The sequence below is a fragment of the Aquarana catesbeiana genome, linkage group LG12, assembly GCF_042186555.1.
Source record: "Aquarana catesbeiana isolate 2022-GZ linkage group LG12, ASM4218655v1, whole genome shotgun sequence".
NCBI classification, from domain to species: domain Eukaryota; kingdom Metazoa; phylum Chordata; class Amphibia; order Anura; family Ranidae; genus Aquarana; species Aquarana catesbeiana.
Window position 1 is genome coordinate 112,231,316 of NC_133335.1, and position 13,599 is coordinate 112,244,914.

At 60.7% G+C, this 13,599-nt stretch overlaps 1 protein-coding gene across 1 annotated transcript in view; it reads right to left on the reverse strand.

The window, feature by feature from the left end:
- LASP1 (LIM and SH3 protein 1) overlaps nucleotides 1–13,599 on the reverse strand; it is a 389,778-nt gene that overhangs the window by 125,072 nt on the left and 251,107 nt on the right. The window contains exon 4 of the mRNA XM_073608284.1: nucleotides 3,072–3,179. Within this exon, the coding sequence (XP_073464385.1) occupies nucleotides 3,072–3,179 (108 nt within the window). The remainder of the gene's footprint in view (nucleotides 1–3,071; nucleotides 3,180–13,599) is intronic.

Below are 13,599 nucleotides of genomic sequence, written 5' to 3' on the forward strand. Positions count from 1 at the left end.
ACACTTGTGTACAGTATATGAAAAAAAAAATTCAAAGCATCTCTACTGGTCCTCAGCGTGATTAGCAACTTTATCATAAGGTTGCATTATTAATCTTAAAGTGGTTGTAAATCTCAGTCATAAAATCTAAACGAAGCACATATCTGTAGTGTTTACTTGTCTCTCCAAAGTGTAATTTCTCTCTGGTGCTTCCTTCCTCTATTATCAGTATGTGTCACTTCTGAGAAGTTTTCCCTACACATGAGATAAATTTGTGATGGGAAGGAGCTCAGCATACAGCTTGTCTAGTCAGAACACAGCTCTGTATCCCTCCTTCAGTCCTGTACCGTGTCTGAAGGGGGTGTACGTGTCTTTCCTTCAATCAGCACTCACACACTAACTGCAGCTCTCCACCCGCTCCTCTGATAACAGATGAAGGATTTTATCACAATTCATCACTTTTTGAATAGCTGTGGAGAAGACTGCAGGATAAACAAGTAAACTTATGTAGAATTTGTTTAATCTCTGTGCATCACCTGAGGTCAGTCACTTCACTGGGCATATGAAAGTTTTTACAACCACTTTAAAATGTTGAATTATTAACTTAGGACTTCTAGCACAAATAACTATGTTTAGCAGAAGGAAATTACAGGGCAAGTGGTCCCAAATGACCATAAGCATTAGTGGAAGGAACTTTCTTGCAAAGAAAATTAAAGTGGATGTAAACCCAATGTCATCCTTTCTTAACTACTGCCATAGGGGTTATCTATAAGGATATACATGCCTCCTGCATTTATCTTTACCTGTCAAATGTCTCCCCTCTGTCTGTTATGAGAGCCGAAAAACGGCATATTCTGTGGGTGGGTCTGTTGTCTGGAGCTCGGTGGGTGGAGTCGTGATGTCAGTTGACTCCCCGCCCACCTCTACACTCCTTGTCAATATGCATTTTCTCCTGTGTATTTCTTACACTGAACTTCTGCTATGATCTCTAACATCCAGTAAAAAGACAGGAAAGTAACCACATGACTTCAGCATGCCAAATCATGCTGAGGTGTGGAACAGCCAATCCTTGCAGAGCTGCTGAAGAAAGGAGTGGGGGTGGGAATTAGAAAACAATGCATGACAATGCATGTCTTAGGCTAGCGCACGAGATATGTAAATCACCTGTCACTCACGGCAAGGGGGAGTATTTGACAAAGTTTTTCTCTGTTTGTCAAGATTTATCTCACTGAACAATAAAAGAGGATTGCTCAGAGCTGGATTAACTCTGTGTGGCAAGACTGGGCTCAAATGATAGGAAATCTTATACTCTACATTATGACACAAAAAAAAAAAAAAAAAAAAAGAAAATTTCAGGTTTACATCCACTTTAATGCAAGGACACAAAGTGAAACACTATGCACCAAGTCTGTGTCCACCTAAAGGAAACCTTGAGAGAAATATGCAAGTTTCTTTTACTGACTTGCTTCTGAAAATCCTAGTTGTCTGGCTGCCAACTCAAGAGATTGAAGACACTTTATAGCATTACAGCGAGGCAGCTTGCACGTTTCAAAGAAAGTCAGCAATGCAGCCTCTTGTGAAAGGAATCCCTTGAATGGAAAACTTTCATGCTTGTAAAGTGTGTACTTCAAGGCCTCATGTACACTGGACGTTATAAAAAAAGCCAGCAACGTTAGCTGTAGAAAGCTGTAGCTGTAGAGTGAGTTTTTCAGCGTTTCTGCACTAGCGTTGGCTTTTTTTTTTTTTTTTAGCAAAACTATACTCCCATAAAAGCTTATGGCTCAAAAACGCTGATAATTGCAGAACAGCCGCATTTTTTCAGCGTTTTTAAGTTGTTTTACAGCTGAAAAACTCCTCTCAAAACCCACTAGTTCTGTTTTTTTTTCCAGCCAGAAAACGCTCTTAACAGCCTGTGTGCATGGACACACAGGATAACAGTTTATTGGCTGCAAAAAGAAAAATTTCTGAAGCCAAAAACAGCAGCTGTAAAAACGTCCAGTGTGCAAAATTGAGTAAGCTCAGTAAATGCCAGAACAAGGGCAGTGAAATAGGACAGAATGCAGACACGATGGAGACAGGTTGATAAGAACACCTGCCACAAATGCAGACAATAAGAGCAGAAGCAGCGTCACACCTAGTGACTCCAGTAGGGGGAAACTGAAGAGAAAGAGGTGTGCAAAGTATGCAGCCATTGGAAGAATGGGGATTCTGCCAGATGTGCAGAAGCAAAAATTGGTCAGGACTGGTTTAAGAAAAAATGGAGACCTGGGCAATAGTTTCCTCTGGGGTCTGTGTGCCAGAATAGCATATTGTCAGCAGAGTACCATTTGTCTATGACATTTTCTAAATAACCCATAATCAGTCATAAAGCTGAGCTTTGCGCATAGCAAATATTGGATTAATGTAAAGAAGCCGATACAACATACGTGGATGAATATTTGGTAGTAAACAGCACAGCACAGATTGTCCTAAGGAGGAGGGTAACAAAGTTTCAAGACCAGTGGGAGGACTACAGCTTGATATGCTTGTATGGGAGTGCTTCCTGCACTTGTGTGTTGTAGCTCCCCCAACAATGCTCTTATTTGGCAGCTTAATTTTAGAGAAAGCACAAAGGAGGATGGCAGGGCAATTTAAAGAATTCTATAATGTAAGAAGTATTTGAACATGCAAAAAACATTCCTAGCCTAAAGTCATGCACACTATATGGGCGTGATATTGATTTGCCTGGAGATCAATTTTAAAATACTAAATCCAGGATTATTGACACATTACCAGATTTACAATCAATTTAGTTTCACTGGAACAAGGCTGTCTTGTTACAAGAGCCAGAGAAACCTCTTGTATGCATCATACACATGTACAATCTTGCACAATAGACACTGCCCTGCTCTCCCAGCACACTTTGTACTGAGATGTATAGCATGTTGCATGTGTTACTACTGTTTGCAAAAATCCCTGGGACAAAAACAGGGAGTTGCACTCTAGCTCTAATGGATGTATAGGATAAACCAGCTTTCAAATCAACTGATCATTTTTATTTACTTTGACTATTAGAAGCAGCTACACCTTTTAGTGGGATGAAGAACACTTACATTGCTGATTTGATCTTGCGTCTTCTTAATTCTCTGAAGTTCAGGTGTATCAGCTACCACACTGAATCCCTTGCCCTTATTCTTTTCAAAGTCTTCCTTGTAGCGAATCTAAATAAAAAACGACACCACAATAGTATTGAAAAATTCTTACAAAATACACAGACCAAAAAAAAAAGAAAAAAAAAAAAATGAAAAAAAAAAAAGTCTGGTCACTCCTGCAACTTTCAGTTTACCAGTACTTCAGATTTATACTCCTGTTGGAAAAAAAAACATTGCTCAAAATAAAAGTGTATAAAAATAGTTAACATGTTAAATCATATTCCTTTCCACATTGCATTTCTGTTCATTTTAATCTGAACTATGCTGAAGTTTTTTAAAGTGATTTTATGAAGATCCACACACATTTACTAAAAGCTTCTGAAATACTGAGGTGCTGGGGCAGGAAGCGTTTCAGGAGGTGGCTTTAGTACAGGAATCAATGCTTGCAGGGTTTGTGGTACCATGGTTATGTAGTTCAAGCGGTTGTAAACCAATTTTTCTTACCTGCAAAGGCATAATGTGCTAGTATGCATTGCATAGAAGAGAGGGGGGGGGAGAGAAGAGAGAGGGGAGAGAGGGGAGGGACGGAGGGGGGGAGGGGAGAAGAGAGAGGGGAGGGACGGAGGGGGGGAGGGGAGAAGAGAGAGGGGAGGGACGGAGGGGGGGAGGGGAGAAGAGAGAGGGGAGGGACGGAGGGGGGGAGGGGAGAAGAGAGAGGGGAGGGACGGAGGGGGGGAGGGGAGAAGAGAGAGGGGAGGGACGGAGGGGGGAGGGAAGGGGAAAGAGAGGGGAGGGAGGGGGAAAGAGAGGGGAGGGAGGGGGAAAGAGAGGGAAAGAGAGGGGAGGGAGGGGGAAAGAGAGGGGAGGGACGGGGGAGGGAAGAAGAGAGGGGGGAGGGACGGGGGAGGGAAGAAGAGAGGGGGGAGGGACGGGGGAGGGGGGAGGGACGGGGGAGGGGGGAGGGACGGGGGAGGGACGGGGGAGGGGGGAGGGACGGGGGAGGGGAGAAGAGAGGGGGGGGACGGGGGAGGGACGGGGGAGGGGAGAAGAGAGGGGGGGGACGGGGGAGGGACGGGGGAGGGGAGAAGAGAGGGGGGAGAAGAAGAGAGAGGGGAGGGACGGGGGGAGGGAAGAAGAGAGGGAGGAGGGACGGGGGAGGGAAGAAGAGAGGGAGGAGAAGAAGAGAGAGGGGAGGGACGGGGGAGGGAAGAAGAGAGGGAGGAGGGACGGGGGAGGGAAGAAGAGAGGGAGGAGAAGAAGAGAGAGGGGAGGGACGGGGGGGGGGAAGAATAGAGGGGAGAGGGACGGGGGGGAAGAAGAGAGGGGGGAGGGACGGGGGGAGAAGAGGGGGGGGAGAAGAGGGGGGGAGAAGAGAGGGGGGAGGGACGGGGGGGAGAAGAGAGGGGGGAGGGACGGGGGGAGGGAAGAAGAGAGGGGGTAGAAGAAGAGAGAGGGGAGGGACGGGGAAGGGAAGAAGAGAGGGGGAAGGGAAGAAGAGAGGGGGAAGGGAAGAAGAGAGGGGGAAGGGAAGAAGAGAGGGGGAAGGGAAGAAGAGAGGGGAGGGACGAGGGGAAGAAGAGAGAGGGGAGGGACGGGGGGGGGGGGGAGAAGAGAGGGGGGGAGGGACGGGGGGGGGCGGAAGAAGAGAGGGGGGAGGGACGGGGGGGCGGAAGAAGAGAGGGGGGAGGGACGGGGAGGGGAGAGGGATGGGTGAGGGGAGAAGAGAGGGGGGAGAAGAAGACAGAGCGGAGGGACGGGGGGGAGAATAGGGGGGGGGGAGAAGAGAGGGGGGAGGGACGGGGGGGAGGGAAGAAGAGAGGGGGGAGGGAAGAACAGAGAGGGGAGGGACGGGGGGGAGAAGAGAGAGGGGAGGGGGGAGTAGAAAGAGGAGAGGGACGGGGGAGAGTAGAGAGAGGGGAGGGACGGGGGCGGAGAGAAGAGAGGGGGAGGGACGGGGGGCGGAAAAGAGAGAGGAGGGACGGGGGGAGGGGAGAAGAGAGAGGGGAGGGAAGGGGAAAGAGAGGGGAGGGAGGGGGAAAGAGAGGGGAGGGAGGGGGAGGGAGGGGGAAAGAGGGGAGGGAGGGGGAAAGAGAGGGGAGGGAGGGGGAAAGGGAGGGGGAAAGAGGGGAGGGAGGGGGAAAGAGAGGGGAGGGAGGGGGAAAGGGAGGGGGAAAGAGGGGAGGGAGGGGGAAAGGGAGGGGGAAAGAGGGGAGGGAGGGGGAAAGGGAGGGGGAAAGAGAAGGGAGGGACGGGGGAGGGAAGAAGAGAGGGGGGAGGGGAGAAGAGCGGGGGAGGGACGAGGGGAGGGAAGGGGAAAGAGAGGGGAGGGAAGGGGAAAGAGAGGGGAGGGAAGGGGAAAGAGAGGGGAGGGAAGGGGAAAGAGAGGGGAGGGAAGGGGAAAGAGAGGGGAGGGAAGGGGAAAGAGAGGGGAGGGAAGGGGAAAGAGAGGGGAGGGAAGGGGAAAGAGAGGGGAGGGAAGGGGAAAGAGAGGGGAGGGAGGGGGAAAGAGAGGGGAGGGAGGGGGAAAGAGAGGGGAGGGAGGGGGAAAGAGAGGGGAGGGAGGGGGAAAGAGAGGGGGGAGGGACGGGGGAGGGGAGGGGAGAAGAGAGGGGGGAGGGACGGGGGAGGGGAGAAGAGAGGGGGAGGGACGGGGGAGGGGAGAAGAGAGGGGGAGGGACGGGGGAGGGGAGAAGAGAGGGGGTAGAAGAAGAGAGAGGGGAGGGACGGGGGAGGGAAGAAGAGAGGGGGGAGGGAAGAAGAGAGAGGGGAGGGACGGGGGGGGGAGTAGAGAGAGGGGAGGGACGGAGGGCGGAGTAGAGAGAGGAGAGGGACGGGGGGCGGAGTAGAGAGAGGAGAGGGACGGGGGGCGGAGAGAAGAGAGGGAAGGGACGGGGGGCGGAGAGAAGAGAGGGGGAGGGACGGGGGGCGGAGAAGAGAAAGGAGGGACGGAGGGAAGGGGAAAGAGAGGGGAGGGACGGGGGAAAGAGAGGGGAGGGACGGGGGAAAGAGAGGGGAGGGACGGGGGAAAGAGAGGGGAGAGACGGGGGAAAGAGAGGGGAGGGACGGGGGAAAGAGAGGGGAGGGACGGGGGAAAGAGAGGGGAGGGACGGGGGAAAGAGAGGGGAGGGGAGAAGAGAGGGGGGAGGGACGGGGGAGGGGAGAAGAGAGGGGGAGGGACGGGGGAGGGGGAAAGAAGAGAGGGGGAGGGGGAAAGAAGAGAGGGGGAGGGACGGGGGAGGGGGAAAGAAGAGAGAGGGGAGGAAAGAAGAGAGAGGGGAGGGACGGGGGGGGAAGGGGAAAGAAGAGAGAGGGGAGGGACGGGGGGGGGAAGAAGAGAGAGGGGAGGGACGGGGGGGGAAGAAGAGAGAGGGGAGGGACGGGGGGGAAGAAGAGAGAGGGGAGGGACGGGGGGGAAGAAGAGAAAGGGGAGGGACGGGGGGAGAATAGAGGGGGGGGAGAAGAGAGGGGGGAGGGACGGGGGAGGGGAGAAGAGAGGGGGGAGGGACGGGGGAGGGGAGAAGAGAGGGGGGAGGGACGGGGGAGGGGAGAAGAGAGGGGGGAGGGACGGGGGAGGGGGGAGAAGAGAGGGGGGGAGGGACGGGGGGGCGGAAGAAGAGAGGGGGGAGGGACGGGGGGGCGGAAGAAGAGAGGGGGGAGGGACGGGGGAGGGGAGAAGAGATGGGGGAGAAGAAGAGAAAGGGGAGGGACGGGGGGAGAATAGAGGGGGGGGAGAAGAGAGGGGGGAGGGACGGGGGGCGGAGAAGAGAGAGGAGGGACGGAGGGAAGGGGAAAGAGAGGGGAGGGACGGGGGAAAGAGAGGGGAAAGAGAGGGGAGGGACGGGGGAAAGAGAGGGGAGAGACGGGGGAAAGAGAGGGGAGGGACGGGGGAAAGAGAGGGGAGGGACGGGGGAAAGAGAGGGGAGGGACGGGGGAAAGAGAGGGGAGGGACGGGGGAAAGAGAGGGGAGGGACGGGGGAAAGAGAGGGGAGGGGAGAAGAGAGGGGGGAGGGACGGGGGAGGGGAGAAGAGAGGGGGAGGGATGGGGGAGGGGGAAAGAAGAGAGAGGGGAGGGACGGGGGGGGAAAGAAGAGAGAGGGGAGGGACGGGGGGGGAAAGAAGAGAGAGGGGAGGGACGGGGGGGGGAAGAAGAGAGAGGGGAGGGACGGGGGGGGGAAGAAGAGAGAGGGGAGGGACGGGGGGGGGAAGAAGAGAGAGGGGAGGGACGGGGGGGGGAAGAAGAGAGAGGGGAGGGACGGGGGGGGGGGAAGAAGAGAGGGGGGAGGGACGGGGGAGGGGAGAAGAGAGGGGGAGGGACGGGGGAGGGGAGAAGAGAGGGGGGAGGGACGGGGAGGGGAGAAGAGAGGGGGGAGGGACGGGGGAGGGGAGAAGAGGGGGGGAGGGACGGGGGAGGGACGGGGGAGGGGAGAAGAGAGGGGGAGGGACGGGGGAGGGGAGAAGAGAGGGGGAGGGACGGGGGAGGGGAGAAGAGAGGGGGGAGGGACGGGGGAGGGGAGAAGAGAGGGACGGGGGAGGGGAGAAGAGATGGGGGAGAAGAAGAGAAAGGGGAGGGACGAGGGACGGGGGGCGGAGAAGAGAGAGGAGGGACGGAGGGAAGGGGAAAGAGAGGGGAGGGACGGGGGAAAGAGAGGGGAGGGACGGGGGAAAGAGAGGGGAGGGACGGGGGAAAGAGAGGGGAGGGACGGGGGAAAGAGAGGGGAGGGACGGGGGAAAGAGAGGGGAGGGGAGAAGAGAGGGGGGAGGGACGGAGGGAAGGGGAAAGAGAGGGGAGGGACGGGGGAAAGAGAGGGGAGGGGAGAAGAGAGGGGGGAGGGACGGGGGAGGGGAGAAGAGAGGGGGAGGGACGGGGGAGGGGGAAAGAAGAGAGAGGGGAGGGACGGGGGGGGAAGAAGAGAGAGGGGAGGGACGGGGGGGGGGGAAGAAGAGAGAGGGGAGGGACGGGGGGGGGGAAGAAGAGAGAGGGGAGGGACGGGGGGGGAAGAAGAGAGAGGGGAGGGACGGGGGGGAAGAAGAGAGAGGGGAGGGACGGGGGGGGAAGAAGAGAGAGGGGAGGGACGGGGGGGGAAGAAGAGAGAGGGGAGGGACGGGGGGCGAAGAAGAGAGAGGGGAGGGACGGGGGGCGGAAGAAGAGAGGGAGGAGGGACGGGGGAGGGGAGAAGAGAGGGGGAGGGACGGGGGAGGGGGAAAGAAGAGAGAGGGGAGGGACGGGGGGGGAAGAAGAGAGAGGGGAGGGACGGGGGGGGAAGAAGAGAGAGGGGGGAAGAAGAGAGAGGGGAGGGACGGGGGGGAAGAAGAGAGAGGGGAGGGACGGGGGGAAGAAGAGAGAGGGGAGGGACGGGGGGGCGGAAGAAGAGAGGGGGGAGGGACGGGGGAGGGGAGAAGAGAGGGGGGAGGGACGGGGGAGGGGAGAAGAGAGGGGGGAGGGACGGGGGAGGGGAGAAGAGAGGGACGGGGGAGGGGAGAAGAGATGGGGGAGAAGAAGAGAAAGGGGAGGGACGGGGGGAGAAGAGAGGGGGGAGGGACGGGGGGGGGAGTAGAGAGAGGGGAGGGACGGGGGGCGGAGAGAAGAGAGGGGGGAGGGACGGGGGGGAGTAGAGAGAGGAGAGGGACGGGGGGCGGAGTAGAGAGAGGGGAGGGACGGGGGGGCGGAGAGAAGAGAGAGGAGGGACGGGGGGAGGGGAGAAGAGAGAGGGGAGGGAAGGGGAAAGAGAGGGGAGGGAGGGGGAAAGAGAGGGGAAGGAGGGGGAAAGAGAGGGGAGGGGAGAAGAGAGAGGGGAGGGACGGGGGGGAAAAAGAGAGAGGGGAGGGACGGGGGGAAAAAGAGAGAGGGGAGGGACGGGGGGAAAAAGAGAGAGGGGAGGGACGGGGGGAAAAAGAGAGAGGGGAGGGACGGGGGGGAAGAAGAGAGGGGAGGGACGGGGAGGGGAGAAGAGAGGGGAGGGACGGGGAGGGGAGAAGAGAGGGGAGGGACGGGGAGGGGAGAAGAGAGGGGAGGGGAGAAGAGAGGGGAGGGGAGAAGAGGGGAGAAGAGAAGGGAGAAGAGAGGGGAGAAGAGAGGGAAGGGACGGGGGGGAGAAGAGAGGGGAGAAGAGAGGGAAGGGACGGGGGGGAGAAGAGAGGGGAGGGACGGGGGGGGGGGGAGAAGAGAGGGGAGGGACGGGGGGGGGGGGGGAGAAGAGAGGGGAGGGATGGGGGGAGAAGAGAGGGGAGGGACGGGGAGGGAAGAAGAGAGAGGGGAGGGGAGGGACGAGGGGGGGGAGAAGAGAGAGGGGAGGGACGGGGGGAGGAGAAGAGAGAGGGGAGGGACGGGGGGAGGAGAAGAGAGAGGGGAGGGACGGGGGGGAGAAGAGAGAGGGGAGGGAGGGGGGGAGGGGAGGGGGGGAGGGAAGAAGAGAGAGAGGGGAGGGACGGGGGAGGGAAGAAGAGAGAGGGGAGAAGAGAGAGGGGGGGGAGAAGAGAGAGGGGAGGGGGAAGGGGAGGGACAAGAGAGAGAGAGGGGAGGGACGGGGGGAGGGAGAAGAGAGAGAGAGGGGAGGGACGGGGGGAGGGAGAAGAGAGAGAGAGGGGAGGGACGGGGGAGGGAGAAGAGAGAGAGAGGGGAGGGACGGGGGGGAGGGAGAAGAGAGAGAGAGGGGAGGGACGGGGGGGAGGGAGAAGAGAGAGAGAGGGGAGGGACGGGGGGGAGGGAGAAGAGAGAGAGAGGGGAGGGACGGGGGGGAGAAGAGAGAGGGGAGGGACGGGAGGGAGAAGAGAGAGGGGAGGGACGGGGGGGAGAAGAGGGGGGGGAGGGGAGGGATGGGGGGAGGGAAAAAGAGAGAGAGGGGAGGGACGGGGGGAGGGAAGAAGAGAGGGGGGAGGGACGGGGGAGGGGAGAAGAGAGGGACGGGGGAGGGGAGAAGAGATGGGGGAGAAGAAGAGAAAGGGGAGGGACGGAGGGGGAGTAGAGAGAGGGGAGGGACGGGGGGCGGAGAGAAGAGAGAGGGGAGGGACGGGAGGGAGAAGAGAGAGGGGAGGGACGGGGGGGAGAAGAGAGAGGGGGGGAGAAGAGAGAGGGGAGGGAGGGGGGGAGGGGAGGGAGGGGGGGAGGGGAGGGATGGGGGGAGGGAAAAAGAGAGAGAGGGGAGGGACGGGGGAGGGAAGAAGAGAGAGAGGGGGGGGAGGGAGAAGAGAGAGAGAGGGGAGGGACGGGGGGGAGGGAGAAGAGAGAGAGGGGAGGGACGGGGGGGAGGGAGAAGAGAGAGAGAGAGGGGAGGGACGGGGGGGAGGGAGAAGAGAGAGAGAGAGGGGAGGGACGGGAGGGAGAAGAGAGAGAGAGGGGAGGGACGGGGGGAGGGAGAAGAGAGAGAGAGGGGAGGGACGGGGGGAGGGAGAAGAGAGAGAGAGGGGAGGGACGGGGGGAGGGAGAAGAGAGAGAGGGGAGGGACGGGGGGAGGGAGAAGAGAGAGGGGAGGGACGGGGAGGAGAAGAGAGGGGAGGGACGGGGAGGACAGGGGAGGGACGGAGGGGAAGAAGAGAGAGGGGAGGGAGGGGGAAAGAGAGAAGAGGAGGGACGGGGGGAGAGGGGAGGGACGGAGGGGAGAAGAGAGAGGGGAGGGACGGGGGGGAAGAGAGAGGGGAGGGACGGGGGGGAGAGAGAGAGGGGGGAGAGGGGAGGGACGGGGGGGGAGAGAGAGGGGGGAGAGGGGAGGGACGGGGGGGAGAGAGAGGGGGAGAGGGGAGGGACAGGGGGGGAGAGAGAGGGGAGAGAGAGGGGGGAGAGGGGAGGGACGGGGGGGGAAAGAAGAGAGAGGGGAGGGACGGGGGGGAAAGAAGAGAGAGGGGAGGGACGGGGGGGGAAGAAGAGAGAGGGGAGGGACGGGGGGGGGAAAGAAGAGAGAGGGGAGGGACGGGGGGGGGGAAGAAGAGAGAGGGGAGGGACGGGGGGGGGGGGGAAGAAGAGAGAGGGGAGGGAAGAAGAGAGAGGGGAGGGACGGGGGGGAGGAAGAAGAGAGAGGGGAGGGACGGGGGGGAGGAAGAAGAGAGAGGGGAGGGACGGGGGGGAAAGAAGAGAGAGGGGAGGGACGGGGGGGAAAGAAGAGAGAGGGGAGGGACGGGGGGAAAGAAGAGAGAGGGGAGGGACGGGGGGGAAAGAGAGAGGGGAGGGACGGGGTGGGGAAGAAGAGAGAGGGGAGGGACGGGGGGGGAAGAAGAGAGAGGGGAGGGACGGGGGGGGAAGAAGAGAGGGGAGGGACGGGGGGGAAGAGAGAGGGGAGGGACGGGGGGGGAAAGAAGAGAGGGGAGGGACGGGGGGGGAAGAAGAGAGAGGGGAGGGACGGGGGGGAAAGAAGAGAGAGAGGGGAGGGACGGGGGGGAAAGAATTGAGAGGGGGAGAAGGGAGGGACGGGGGGAGGGGGGTAGAGGAACCGGGGGAGGGGGGTAGAGGAACGGGGGGAGAGGGGGAGAAGGGGAAGAAGAGAGAGGGGAGGGACGGGGGGAAGAAGAGAGAGGGGAGGGACGGGGGGGAAGAAGAGAGAGGGGAGGGACGGGGGGGAGAAGAAGAGAGAGGGGAGGGACGGGGGGGGAAGAAGAGAGAGGGGAGGGACGGGGGGGAGAAGAAGAGAGAGGGGAGGGACGGGGGGGGAAAGAAGAGAGAGGGGAGGGACGGGGGGGGAAGGAAGAGAGAGGGGAGGGACGGGGGGGGAAGAAGAGAGAGGGGAGGGACGGGGGGGGAAGAAGAGAGAGGGGAGGGACGGGGGGGAAGAAGAGAGAGGGGAGGGACGGGGGGGAAGAAGAGAGAGGGGAGGGACGGGGGGGGAAGAAGAGAGAGGGGAGGGACGGGGGGGGGAAGAAGAGAGAGGGGAGGGACGGGGGGGGAAGAAGAGAGAGGGGAGGGACGGGGGGGGAAGAAGAGAGAGGGGAGGGACGGGGGGGGAAGAAGAGAGAGGGGAGGGACGGGGGGGGAAGAAGAGAGAGGGGAGGGACGGGGGGGGAAGAAGAGAGAGGGGAGGGACGGGGGGGGAAGAAGAGAGAGGGGAGGGACGGGGGGGGGAGAAGACAGAGGGGAGGGACGGGGGGGAAAAAGAGAGAGGGGAGGGACGGGGGGGGGGGGAAGAAGAGAGAGGGGAGGGACGGGGGGGAGAAGAAGAGAGAGGGGAGGGACGGGGGGGAAGAAGAGAGAGGGGAGGGACGGGGGAGGAAGAAGAGAGAGGGGAGGGACGGGGGGGAAGAAGAGAGAGGGGAGGGACGGGGGGGAAGAAGAGAGAGGGGAGGGACGGGGGGGAAGAAGAGAGAGGGGAGGGACGGGGGGGAAGAAGAGAGAGGGGAGGGACGGGGGGGAAGAAGAGAGAGGGGAGGGACGGGGGGGAAGAAGAGAGAGGGGAGGGACGGGGGGGAAAGAGAGAGGGGAGGGACGGGGGGGAAGAAGAGAGAGGGGAGGGACGGGGGGGAGAAGAGGGGGGGGAGGGGAGGGATGGGGGGAGGGAAAAAGAGAGAGAGGGGAGGGACGGGGGGAGGGAAGAAGAGAGGGGGGAGGGACGGGGGAGGGGAGAAGAGAGGGACGGGGGAGGGGAGAAGAAGAGAAAGGGGAGGGACGGGGGGGAGTAGAGAGAGGGGAGGGACGGGGGGGCGGAGAGAAGAGAGAGGGGAGGGACGGGAGGGAGAAGAGAGAGGGGAGGGACGGGGGGAGAAGAGAGAGGGGGGGAGAAGAGAGAGGGGAGGGATGGGGGGAGGGGAGGGATGGGGGGAGGGGAGGGAGGGGGGGAGGGGAGGGACGGGGGAGGGAAAAAGAGAGAGGGGAGGGACGGGGGAGGGAAAAAGAGAGAGGGGAGGGACGGGGGAGGGAAGAAGAGAGAGAGGGGGGGAGGGAGAAGAGAGAGAGAGAGGGGAGGGACGGGGGGAGGGAGAAGAGAGAGAGAGGGGAGGGACGGGGGGGAGGGAGAAGAGAGAGAGAGAGAGGGGAGGGACGGGGGGGAGGGAGAAGAGAGAGAGAGGGGAGGGACGGGGGGGAGGGAGAAGAGAGAGAGAGGGGAGGGACGGGGGGAGGGAGAAGAGAGAGAGAGGGGAGGGACGGGGGGAGGGAGAAGAGAGAGGGGAGGGACGGGGGGACGGAGAAGAGAGAGAGGGGAGGGACGGGGGGGAAGAGAGAGGGGAGGGACGGGGGGGAAGAGAGAGGGGAGGGACGGGGGGGGGAAGAAGAGAGAGGGGAGGGACGGGGGGGAGAGAGAGGGGAGGGACGGGGGGGGGGGAAAGAGAGAGGGGAGGGACGGGGGGGAAGAGAGAGGGGAGGGACGGGGGGAAGAGAGAGGGGAGGGACGGGGGGGGAAGAAGAGAGAGGGGAGGGACGGGGGGGGAAGAGAGAGGGGAGGGACGGGGGGGGAAGAAGAGAGAGGGGAGGGACGGGGGGGGGGAAGAAGAGAGAGGGGAGGGACGGGGGGGGGGAAGAAGAGAGAGGGGAGGGACGGGGGGGGGGAAGAAGAGAGAGGGGAGGGACGGG